This window comes from Pelodiscus sinensis, chromosome 10 (genome assembly GCF_052426305.1).
Source record: "Pelodiscus sinensis isolate ZL-2025 chromosome 10, ASM5242630v1, whole genome shotgun sequence".
Taxonomy (NCBI): domain Eukaryota; kingdom Metazoa; phylum Chordata; order Testudines; family Trionychidae; genus Pelodiscus; species Pelodiscus sinensis.
Genome location: NC_143061.1, coordinates 4,824,142 through 4,836,614, shown reverse-complemented (window position 1 = coordinate 4,836,614; position 12,473 = coordinate 4,824,142). Strand labels below are relative to the sequence as shown.

Below are 12,473 nucleotides of genomic sequence, written 5' to 3'. Positions count from 1 at the left end.
TTGGAGAGAACAGCCAGATTGCTGGTGGGAAGCCTTTTTCTAGTCCAGGCGCTGCTGCGGGAAGCTAGAGCCTGCTACTGAGAGCCTGCTGGGGCTTGGAGCTAGCTGGGTGCTTCAGGGGCTGTTGGTGTGATTGTCCCTGGAGAGGAGAGATTTTGGCTGTGCCTGTGAAGGGCCTACATAACTGTGCATAGAAGGTACTTTGAGTACTTGTGACTGTTTGGAAAAGTGACTCTGGGTCTGAAGAGAGGCAGAGTGACTAGCTCAGTGAACTGCTGGCATTTGGTGGGGCCTGCTCCAGTGGCAGAGGGATTTTGCAGCTGGGTGCTCATCTCAGACTGACACACACAGAATCTGCACAGGGCTGTCTCCACTCCAGCTGCAGACCTTTAAGTGCACCCACACAAGCAAGTGAATCTAGAGGAGTGAACACTTGGGTGAGATAAGTGGTGGCAGTGTAAATGCCAGTTAGAGAAGTTCCCTTTATTTTGGTGAACTTTGCTAATTGACTTTATTCACTTTTCATCTGTTAAACTGTTTCTTTACATTGTTAAGTAAAGGTGCAATAATTCTAATTTAATCACTTAGATGTATATCATTTATAATTGTTTTTGGAGTTAGATCCAGATTATAGCTGGAATAAGTTTATTTCTGGAGGCTCCCAAGGTACACCATTAAGTGTGTACAGGGCCAGCCAGGTGGAGGCACCGTCCTTGTATATTACTTTAGGAGCAAGGGACTGCAGCAATGGGGTGGATAGGGAATCCCCAACTATATAACATTACCACTGGGGAACTCAGGATCTCTTTTTATGTTAAAAACATCAGGCCCTCAAGCGAACCTGGCCTGCTCCCCAGTAACCCAGGGAGGAAAGAGGGAGTTTATATTACTTATCTAAGCAGCTAACATAATTGGGACAAAGAACTGTGTGGCAATGTTTTGTGATAGTACAACTCCTTAGAGCATAAGCTGTTAAATTTTTATTGAAAAAGAGGGAAGATACGGTTGGTTGTGTATAGTTTTGTTACAGAGTTCAATTTAAGAGGAGCTTTTAATCTTTCTTTTGTGAAAATCTCATTTTCACGAGAACTCTCATTTTTCACAGTAGTCTGGTGAACAATGAATTGGTAGAGGAAGAATAAGAATTTAAAGAAATCACCATTTCTGGTGACTTTTTACTAGAATGTCTCACTTTTCTTTGTGCCTCAATTTCATCCAACTTGTATGTTAAAGCAAAATACATTCTCACATGCACGAGTGGGTGACCTCAAGGTGTTGAAGCCGAGTTCAAGTGGGATGAAGCCAGGATCCGTACTGCTTTTGGGCAGCTGCTGGAGATGGGAGTGAAGCATTATAGCCCACTAGAGTGTATGAGCTCTACTGTGGTAGCCAAGATGAAGATGTGTGCAATTCCTTTAATCTTCCCCCTATTTCCTTAGTTTAAGCTTTTGGATGGTGGGAAGTGCCCTGCTGCAAGCTTAAACTGTCACTAACTATAGTTTGTATTTACTAATTTATACTGTGGTAGCATCCAGCGATCCCACTCAGTCTTGGCATCCTTCTGGGACGGGTTCTGCATGGACAAGTAAGGAGAGTTGGTCCCTGACAACACAGTGCTTAGGAGCTGAGGCTACTTAAGCAGATGCTTAGTTTGGCAATGAGAGAATTTACATGCTAAAGTTAAGTATGTGTGTCAGTGCTTGCAGGATCTGCACCTGCAACCCAGCTGGCTGAGTTGAGCATATGACAAGAAGGAAGGATGAGGCTAACGGTAACAGAATCATTAGTCACAAAGGCTAATAGGGAGTCTGACTTCCGGATCATTTTAATTGTGTGTTTTTTTTTCAAAATATGAGCTCTCGCAGACTGATATTAGTGTTAGGTAGGTTGAACAGCAGTATCTTGTAGGCATCACAGACATAGGTGACCTGGAGGAGGAATTTACAACAGGACAGAATACTAGTTTTCTGGCCTTGCACAGGAAGGGCATTCTACCCACAGCAGGAAACATGGAGACATTTTGTGGGAGAAGAAGCTATATCAACAGTCAAGGCTGGCATATTTGATGGAGTGGAGAGAGCAGATACTAACACTCGAAAAGACAAAAGCACATCCATAGGGAGGAACAGAGATGGGAAAATGTAAAATAGATACATCTGTATTGATTATATTACATTGCTCATAAATATTTTTTACATTATGGAAACAAGTCACCACTAATAAAAGCAGTCTAGTCCTTCTGAGGCACGATATCTGGCTCCTTGGAATTAATACATTCATTTTGCACAAAGCAAAAAGGATGATTAAAAGGACAACCGAACAACAACATGGCACAGAGCTATATTTATACAAGCAGGGAAGAGGAGGAAGCTCTGGATACGTTAGTGTAGCAGAGAGGTACAGAGAGCATGCTTTGTACAGCTGTAAGTTTGCTACACCGAGAAACCAGGACTACATGGCTCCTTAGGATTAATTACAAAAGAAAACCAACCAAACTAAAAATCTTCTCTAAAATTCCTCTGGTTCTTTTTTGCAGTCTTCTCTGGGATCAGTAGTAGAAACAGCCAAATGCAGCTACCACACAGAACAGACTGTCCTGAGAAAACAAGAGAGAAGCATATTAGTCTTAACAAAAGTGCGCACCTCTCACTAAACAAGTGGCCATGGTGAAGCCCAGCTAAAAGTTATATTAAAGGAACCGTTTGCTATGCAAGTACAGCCTGTTTTCGGCAGAGGAACCGGTCTGCTGAAAGATTACATTTTTGTTATGGCTTTATTTGGCATAAAGAAAATGTGGTATGAATATATTTTAAAAGGCCAAAACCACTTGACCACCAAGATTTTGCCTTTTATTTTAAAAGTCAACGTGTTATGCACTAAAAACTGAGAAATCCTAGTGCTGCAGCTTTAGGGTGTGTCTGCACTAGGAAACTTTTGAAATTATTTAAACTGACCTAATAACTCCAGATTTAACAAATTCAAAAGAGCATGTCCTCACTACAGGGAAGCCTCAAATTGAGTCCAAGGCGGGCTCTGTGAATGTGGATGCGCTACCTTGGACTCAGAGCCCCAGGAAGCTCTGGGGAGTCATTAGTTCGAATTACTCTGGGGAGTTATTTCGACTACACTACCGCTATTTCAAAATTAGTGTTATTCCTCGAGGAAAGCAGGAGAACAGATTTTGATATAACCAGCCCGTTATTTCGAAATCATGCTCTTGGGAGTGTGGATGCTCCACTTATTAATTCGACCTAAGGGGGGTTATTTCGAAATAAAGCCCTATTGTAGACCAGGGCACACTGTGTAACAGACAAGACTTCATATGAAGGCCAAAGTCTGCCTTTGGATGCTTGCATGCTGCTAATGAAAACCTGTATGCTGCTAATTTAGTCTCACTAAATGGTTAACAAAAGATAAACAACACAGGTTCAAATATTGCAGGGCACATCCTTAGAGTACCAGATTCCCTTTCACCCATTTAAAACACTTAGCTTTACAAACACAGTGCTTTACAAACGTTCATTCTTAGCACACCGACATTATCTTCATTTTACAGAGGGGTTCAGTGACTAGTTCAAGATCAGAGGACAGACAGTGGCAAAGCTCAGGATATCCTGGTTTCCAGTCCTATTCTCAAAACCTGGCCTCAGGTAACTTTAACTCTCTGAGCTTTCCAAGGATACTTAACGCCTGTGTAACATGATATGAGATGTTGGATGAAAAGCACTGTATAAGTTCTAAGTATTATACAGGTTGAACCTCTGCAAACTGGGACTCTCCACTCCGGCAACACCCATAGTCAAGCCGACCACGGATGTTCCAGGACCAGAGAGTCCTGGTGGAGGTGTGGTGGGTAGGAGTCCTGTGGGGTGGCAGGGCTGTGTACTGCTGCCAGCAAGTTGCCAGCGGGGCTGGGAGCTCGACTCCCTGCAGTGGGGCTGCCCAGTGTGCCACAGTGGGGCTGCTTGGTGGGGCTAGGAGCCTGACATGCTGGGAGCTAGGCTGCATAGTGTGGCAGGCAGGGACCTGCAGCCGATCCAGGGCTGGGGGGGAAGACAGTAGCAGGGGGGGTCAGATATGACCTGCCCTGGTCCAGCAACATCCATGGTCCGACATGGACCACAGATGTTCTTGGAACACAGAGCCCAGGAAGAGGGGTCTGGTGGTGGGGCAGGAGCGCTGTGAGGGGCGCAGGTGAGTCATCCGGGAGCCCAGAGTGTGTGTGGTGGGCTGGGGTGGGGGGAGAGGAGGGACGGCACAGCGGGAAGTTCTGGCCCCAGCAGAGTTCCCTGGCCCCAGCAGCCGGGGAGCTCTAGCCTGGCTGTGGCCTCTGGCCCCGGCTAGGGAGCTCTAAGCCTACCAGCAGCCAGGGAGTTCTGGCCCCATCCCCGGCTGTGGAGCTCCAGCCGCATTCTGGCTCCAGTGGCCAGGGAACTCCAGCCCCAGGCTCAGCGGCAGCCAGAAGACTCCAACCCCAGTTGCAGAGCCAAGTGGCTGCAGAGCTCTGCCCCAGCTGCGCGGCTCTGGCCGTGGTGCTCTGGCCCTGGCTGTGGAGGGGCTGAGGCAGCAGCAGGGGCAGGCTGGAACCCTAGCCCAGCATGGCCATGAGGGGAGGACCTTCCCTGGTCCGGCAAATCCCCTCATTCGGGCTCAATCAGACCCCGAGAGTGCCGGACCAGTGAGGTCCAACTTGTATTGGTTTTTGTTTTCAATATTGTGTTGGTGCTTAGTACTGATAAATGGCCAGCAGGTGAATGTATCAAATCCACGTCCTATGATCAGAATCTCTACACAAAAAAACACAGAATAGTTTCACTCGATTTTCCCCTGGAAAAATGGCAAATACTCACATTCATAAAAACATCCTGTGCATAGTTGTCCGTGTCAGCATCCCAGAAACATCGGGCAGCCATGCTAAACAAATGAATTGGGACAAAACCATTAACACGGTACACCCGGGGGATAAATGGAGCTATTCATATCTGATCACTGCTGACTCTCCTTGAAAGCTAAGTATTTTCCTGTCAAGAATGCAACCAGGTCTTTTGGATTTGGGAATGTGTCTTTCTGCTGGGTGAAGTTGATTTTTTTCCAGAGAGGTAGGAACAGTATTACTTGCATTTCCCCCACCTCAAACGCTATTTGAGTCAAAGCACAGGGTGGGTAAACTGGATACCACATGGCAAAGAACTTAAGGCCACAGGTTTTAAGACAAGAAGAAACCATTGTGATAATGTAGTCCACCCTCCCGCACAACAAGCTCAAGAATTTTCTCCCGTGACTTATTCACCAAGTCAAGGTGCTGGAACCTTTGTAGAAGTGTGGGGGTGGATACTCGAGTTGGAAAGGGGGGGGATTGGCAAGAAGCCCTACACTGCACTTTTTAGCATGGCTGTAGTTTGGAGGGCAGGGTGTGGGATCCCCCCACCCCCTCATCCACAACTGGAAACCTTGGACAGTTGCGGAACAGCGCTGGGAGGGGCTGTGCTTTGCAATGTTGCTGCTCACACCCAAACTGCAAACCTCCGACCAGAGCCAGCCCCTCAGTTTTGGTGCTGTTGTATCCAGCTCCACAGCACAGACGTCATCAGATTGGATTACATCATCGGTCCATCCAGTCTGCCTCAGACAGTGGCCAGCACAGACGTGTTTCAGAGACGAGAACCACCACACACTCATACCTCACCACATGTACAAGGCGGGGGAGAGACACTTGTCCCTGACCACTAATCAGCTCTTACAAAGAGGCAGGAGTTCTGATTACCCTTATCTATTGCGTTTATCTCCTTCTGGAGCGCACAGATCCTGGAGATAGCCTACTTTCTGGGTTGTTCGACATCAGTTCTTTCCTTTTGCTCAGCAATAGTGGAAGCCACAATCTTTCTATGTCAGCAAGTAAGAATTCTTCTCTGATCACCAACCTCTGGGGCCATATTTTCAAGTGCTCAGCTCCCACAACTGAGGTGAGATTTTTAAGAGAATTCTACCAGTTGGGTGCTGAGCTCTTGGGGGCTTAAAAGGGAGCTGGGCACTTTTGAAAATCTGGCCGTTAGTACATTGCTGCCTAACAAGAGGACATAAACTGCCTTGCTTTGCTAACTACAGCAGAGAGAACCCTGGGAAGCGAGCTATTTTTATATATTTTAAGCCCAGAAGGGACCATGGTAAATTATTTGGTCTAACCTCTTGCATAACAGTTGCCGGCCTGGGATAGTAAAGAGCAAGGAGCATTAACTCTTGATGAGAGTGACAAAAGCAAGACATTTGAAATGCACAAAACTTACTTCACTCCTTCACCTCTCTGTTCTCCAATCACAACCTGGACCACCATTTTATATCGGTGAAATCCCTCTTCTGCAGAGTAAGAGGGAGACAAATGAACAGTTAAATATGAAAGAGTATAGAACTGCATTACAGTCACACAGGACAGAGGGACAGAGATATTTTATTTTGTAATTAGAAACTCTTAGTTTCCAGTGGATAGTGAAATGAAGTCTCACTTCCATAAGTGCTAAGCATCACAATCCTGTTCAAACACAGGCCCGGGAGAAGAAAGACTGTCACACAGCCAGAAAAGATTTTATTAAAGCTAATGTTTCGAATAAAGTTGATAGAATACAAGTTAAAAAGGAAGGCGCTGTTGTATATCTGGAATCAAGCTGGGGTTACGAGGAAATACAAGTATCGGTGTATGCAGTTAACGAGATACATAGTGTGCATAATCAGCACTGTCCCAGATTAAGGTGCAATGGGTTTTTGAAGCATCGGTAAATAAGCATCCTTGGTACCAACCCTGCCAATCAGACAACTTTCCAGGATTCAAATACACATTACAACAAAAGTGTAAGGGCAGAAGTTCCCTAGGGAGGGGGTGGAATCTCCATCCCTAGAGGTGTTTAAGTCTCGGCTTGACAAAGCCCTGGCTGGGTTGATTGAGTTGGGATTGGTCCTGCCTTGGGCAGGGGGTGGACTTGATGACTCCTGAGGTCTCCTTCCAGCTCTATGATTCTGAGTGAGGCTATTACATGAAACACAGAAGTTTCAGGTAATCTGAATTATTTTGAAATTGTTCTAATCTTTGTTAGAATGTTATTGCTGTTTCTGCCATGCGTTACTAGTATCTTAAAGGTTACTAGTATCTTTAAGTATTAGAGGCTCTCCAGGGCATGCATAGATAAGATCGGAGATACATGACTACAAATGTCTCTGGTTCCATTCCAAAAGCACAGTAAAGGAGTAACTCAAAGAATAGATGATTCCCAATTTGGCAGAGGGGGTGAAACTGGCAATTTGCCAGAAATGCAAGAGCCAAAACAAATTTGCTTCAAACAGAGCAAAAATGCCAGCACGCTACAATCCGTTTGCATCTCAGCTGCAAGATGGAGCGTGGCAAGCTAGATCTGATCTAGTCAATGTCACCTGGAATAAAGAAAGACAACAGACAATCCTGGGGGTGGGACCATTCCTGCCTCAGGGCACCACGCACGTAATTAGGTCCTGGGTCTATTAACTCAACATCCACAAGTGCTTGGACTACATACTTTACGTAATCTATTTTAAAATTAGTAATTCTGTAAAGGATGTTTAATAACTCACTGCTAATGCAGGAACTCATGATCGTTTGGTTCTCTTGCTGCAAAAGCAGGCAGCAGAGGGAGCACAGCCAGAATGATGCTGAAGTCATTGATAATGCTGACTTTCATCTGGACATGGGAAATGTTTCATGGGTCCTGAAATAACTTCTGGAATCCAAAGTATGCAGAGCAGCGTTCTGAAACAACACTGCCATGCTGCAGCATGCCAGCGGTACCTCACAGCGTCATGACCCACCGCTTCTTGCTTCATGTTCCCTCTTACTCCCGGTTCTGTTACTGGTCCTCTCCCTCGGCTGTTCCCATTGAGTCTGACTCCCAATGTGCTCCCTTTGGAATGGAGTCTGATCTTATTTACATCAGGCTAAACCAAGCGTGATTCCATTTATGGAAGTGAAGTCAGAATCGGTTTCTTTTCTCTTTCCAGCTCTCAGTTACGCACCTTCTTCCATGCTACCCATGTTCCATGCACTCTACTCCTTCCATGATATTTCCTAAGCTGATCTCTCTCACCAGTGGGTCTATATGTAATCATATTTGTCTGAATTAAATGTTAAGGTCCTCAGGATGAGACCAAGTCTGTAAAGCACCTGGTTTATTAAATGATATTGGATTAGGGTTAGTGAATAAGGAGTTTTTTTTTTTTTAAAAAAGAGGAGGGAATCGATGCTAGCAAACAGAAACGAATAAATTCAGTAAAGAAAGCGGCAGTTTCCCCACCAAGCCTCATTACCTTTCAGTCTATCTTTAATTGCGTCTGATAAGGACCGTGTGAGCTGCGGCGTTTCCTCTGGGTTGTACTGAACATTGGCTAGATTCTCTTTCAGTATCGCATGGATGCACTCTTTTACAATGGAAGATCGGAATCTACGGGGGGAAAAAAATCCTAAATCTCAGAAAGTTCACAGGATAGGTTGAAATGTGTAGAGCTGTGTTGGAAAAATTCACCTTTTATTCTTGGCAGGTGGAAATGTATGAAAGTACAGGAAAAGTAGAAGCTAGTTAACCAATCTTGCAAAACTGCCCACAATCCACCTATGTTCCAGTCAGGTGATTGGGCAAATAACGTCTATTATTGGATTGTGCCCTTCTAATCTATGTTTGGCAATCACTGTCCACACATACCTTTGCTTCCCCAGACAGTACTGAGGGAACAGTCCTCTGGGGCAATGTCTACCTCCACTTTTCTCTGGACCGTACAAAAAAGGTGTTCAGGGAGCCAGATGGGGGAAGGGGCAGGGCTGAAGATTTATGAGCCAGAATCTTGATTTCTTTGTCAGGGAGAAGAAAAACACTGTCCTCTTCTCGTAAAGGGAAGAGCCAGGAAAAAAAATGCAGAAGGGGGCTGTCTCAGAATTTACTGGCTCCCACCTGGCTGGTTTTGGTTTTTTTTTACTTGATGTGCATGTCTGGGCCAGTAAATGCTTGTGGGGATTGTATCAGGCTGGTTGTAGCCTGTGACAGTCAGAAAAAACAGATCAGACCCTTGCCACTTCTTGTGTATGCTGAAAGGCTCCCTTCCCTGTACTGGGACGTGTCATCCCCAGCAGACCCCAGCTCACCTCGCCTCACTGCTACACCACATCTCTAGTGTGTGGGGCATCTTTCACCCGAAGACACCTCGATTCCCTAACCCAGTGGTTCCCAACCTGCGGTCGATGGACCCCTGGTGGTCTGCAACGGTACTGCAGGGGGTCCACAGAAAATTTAAAAGGATCGGGCCCACTTTTCTTTTCACCCCCAGGGTGGGGTGTACGTGAAATGTTAATAAACCGAAAAGGGGTCTGTGTGCTCGAAAAGGTTGGGAACCACTGCCCCATCACCCTGTACTTCTTACCGTATCCCAGCACTTCCCTACCCCCCCCAACCTCCCTACAGCTCCTCATCTCCCACCCCACCTGTGCGCTGGACTATTTACCCCAGGCCTCCTAGAACCCCCAACTGTCCCCTGTACTTCTTCCCACCCCATCCATCCCCCAACAGCTTCCCATTCCTCAGAGCCCCCAGCCCCACAGCATCCCCCTCTAGGTCCCTCCAACCCTCACCCCCAACAGCGTCCCACCCCCCAGGATCCCAACCCCCCCCAACAGCGTCCCACCCCCCCCAGGATCCCAACCCCCCAACAGCATCCCCCCCCCGGATCCCAACCCCCCAACAGCGTCCCCCCCAGGATCCCAACCCCCCAACAGCGTCCCCCCAGGATCCCAACCCCCCAACAGCGTCCCACCCCCCCCCCAGGATCCCAACCCCACCAACAGCGTCCCACCCCCCAGGATCCCAACCCCCCCAACAGCATCCCCCCCCCCAGGATCCCAACCCCCCCAACAGCGTCCCACCCCCCCCCAGGATCCCAACCCCCCCAACAGCACCCCCCCCCAGGATCCCAACCCCCCCAACAGCGTCCCACCCCCCCCAGGATCCCAACCCCCCAACAGCGTCCCACCCCCCAAGATCCCAACCCCACCCAACAGCGTCCCCCCCCCCACCCCCCCCAGGATCCCAACCCCCCAACAGCGTCCCCCCCCGGATCCCAACCCCCCAACAGCATCCCACCCCTCCCCAGGATCCCAACCCCCCCAACAGCGTCCCACCCCCCAGGATCCCAACCCCCCCAACAGCATCCCACCCCCCCCCCCAGGATCCCAACCCCCAACAGCGTCCCCCCCCCCAGGATCCCAACCCCACCAACAGCGTCCCACCCCCCCCAGGATCCCAACCCCCCAACAGCATCCCACCCCCCAGGATCCCAACCCCCCCAACAGCATCCCACCCCCCAGGATCCCAACCCCCCCAACAGCGTCCCACCCCCCCCCCAGATCCCAACCCCCCAACAGCGTCCCACCCCCCCCAAGATCCCAACCCCCCCAACAGCGTCCCACCCCCCCCAAGATCCCAACCCCCCCAACAGCGTCCCACCCCCCCCCAAGATCCCAACCCCCCCAACAGCGTCCCACCCCCCCCCAGGATCCCAACCCCCCCAACAGCGTCCCCCCCCCCAGGATCCCAACCCCCCCAACAGCGTCCCCCCCCCCAGGATCCCAACCCCCCCAACAGCGTCCCACCCCCCAGGATCCCAACCCCCCCAACAGCGTCCCACCCCCCCCAGGATCCCAACCCCCCAACAGCGTCCCACCCCCCAGGATCCCAACCCCCCCAACAGCGTCCCCCCCAGGATCCCAACCCCCCAACAGCATTCCCCCCCCCCCCCAGGATCCCAACCCCCCCAACAGCATCCCACCCCCCCCAGGATCCCAACCCCCCCAACAGCGTCCCCCCCAGGATCCCAACCCCCCAACAGCATTCCCCCCCCCCCCAGGATCCCAACCCCCCCAACAGCGTCCCACCCCCCAGGATCCCAACCCCCCCAACAGCATCCCACCCCCCCAGGATCCCAACCCCCCCAACAGCGTCCCACCCCCCCCAGGATCCCAACCCCCCCAACAGCGTCCCACCCCCCCCAGGATCCCAACCCCCCCAACAGCACCCCCCCCCCAGGATCCCAACCCCCCCAACAGCGTCCCCCCCCCTCCCCCCCCCAAGATCCCAACCCCCCCAACAGCGTCCCACCCCCCCCCCCCCCCCAGGATCCCAACCCCCCCAACAGCGTCCCCCCCCAAGATCCCAACCCCCCCAACAGCGTCCCACCCCCCAGGATCCCAACCCCCCCAACAGCGTCCCACCCCCCCCCCCCCAGGATCCCAACCCCCCCAACAGCGTCCCACCCCCCCCCCAGGATCCCAACCCCCCCAACAGCGTCCCACCCCCCCCCAGGATCCCAACCCCCCAACAGCGTCCCCCCCCCCCCAGGATCCCAACCCCCCCAACAGCGTCCCACCCCCCCCCCCCCCCCAGGATCCCAACCCCCCCAACAGCGTCCCACCCCCCCCCCCCAGGATCCCAACCCCCCCCAACAGCGTCCCACCCCCCCCCCCCCAACCCCCCCCAACAGCGTCCCGTCCCCCCCCCAGGATCCCAACCCCCGACCCCCCCCCCCCGCTCACCTGTGCCGGAAGGCCGGCCGCAGGCTGTACGTGTCCCCGGGGCTCGCCAGGCCCAGCGGCTCCTCCATGGCCTCGGCCCCGCAGCGCGCCCCGTTACCACAGCAACCGGCCCCGCCCCTGCCGCTTCTCACTTCCGCTTCCGGACTCGGAGTCTGCCGCGCTCTGGCGCGCGCCCCGCCCCCTGCCGGACGCGCTTTGCTCCTCTGCCGGCCGGGAGGGGGCGCTGGCGTCTGGGCGGGGGGCACGTGGGCAGGGCATGGAAGAGGATACACATCTGGACGGGGGGGGCACGTGGCCAGGGCATGGGAGAGGATACACATCTGGACGGGGGGGGGGGGGCACGTGGCCAGGGCATGGGAGAGGATACACATCTGGACGGGGGGGGGGGGGGGCACGTGGCCAGGGCATGGGAGAGGATACACATCTGGACGGGGGGGGGGCACGTGGCCAGGGCATGGGAGAGGATACACATCTGGACGGGGGGGGCACGTGGCCAGGGCATGGGAGAGGATACACATCTGGACGGGGGGGGGGGGGCACGTGGCCAGGGCATGGGAGAGGATACACATCTGGACGGGGGGGGGGGGGGGGCACGTGGCCAGGGCATGGGAGAGGATACACATCTGGACGGGGGGGGGGCACGTGGCCAGGGCATGGGAGAGGATACACATCTGGACGGGGGGGGCACGTGGCCAGGGCATGGGAGAGGATACACATCTGGACGGGGGGGGGCACGTGGCCAGGGCATGGGAGAGGATACACATCTGGACGGGGGGGGGGGGGCACGTGGCCAGGGCATGGGAGAGGATACACATCTGGACGGGGGGGGGGTTCGTGGCCAGGACATGGGAGAGGATACACATCTGGACGGGGGGGGGGG

At 52.0% G+C, this 12,473-nt stretch overlaps 1 protein-coding gene across 1 annotated transcript; it reads right to left on the bottom strand.

The window, feature by feature from the left end:
• Positions 1 to 1,028: 1,028 nt before the first annotated feature.
• DYNLT2B (dynein light chain Tctex-type 2B) lies at positions 1,029 to 11,754 on the bottom strand. The gene is made up of 5 exons (XM_075938221.2): positions 11,594 to 11,754; positions 8,326 to 8,459; positions 6,285 to 6,354; positions 4,851 to 4,914; positions 1,029 to 2,596 (listed from the first exon to the last, which is right to left on the bottom strand). Exons 1-5 carry the CDS (start codon positions 11,659 to 11,661, stop codon positions 2,549 to 2,551), a joined length of 384 nt encoding a protein of 127 aa, XP_075794336.1. The 5' UTR covers positions 11,662 to 11,754; the 3' UTR covers positions 1,029 to 2,548.
• Between the last annotated feature and the right edge of the window lie 719 nt (positions 11,755 to 12,473).

What these genes read in the sequence shown, in the direction of transcription:
- DYNLT2B (XM_075938221.2), bottom strand. Translation starts at nt 11,661, where the DNA reads ATGGAGGAGCCGCTGGGCCTGGCGAGCCCCGGGGACACGTACAGCCTG. An exon ending in CAGAGAGGTGAAGGAGTGAA is followed by an intron (nt 4,915 to 6,284) that starts GTAAGTTTTGTG and finishes TCATTTGTTTAG; the next exon opens with CATGGCTGCCCGATGTTTCT. An exon ending in CACAGGATGTTTTTATGAAT is followed by an intron (nt 2,597 to 4,850) that starts GTGAGTATTTGC and finishes TTGTTTTCTCAG; the next exon opens with GACAGTCTGTTCTGTGTGGT.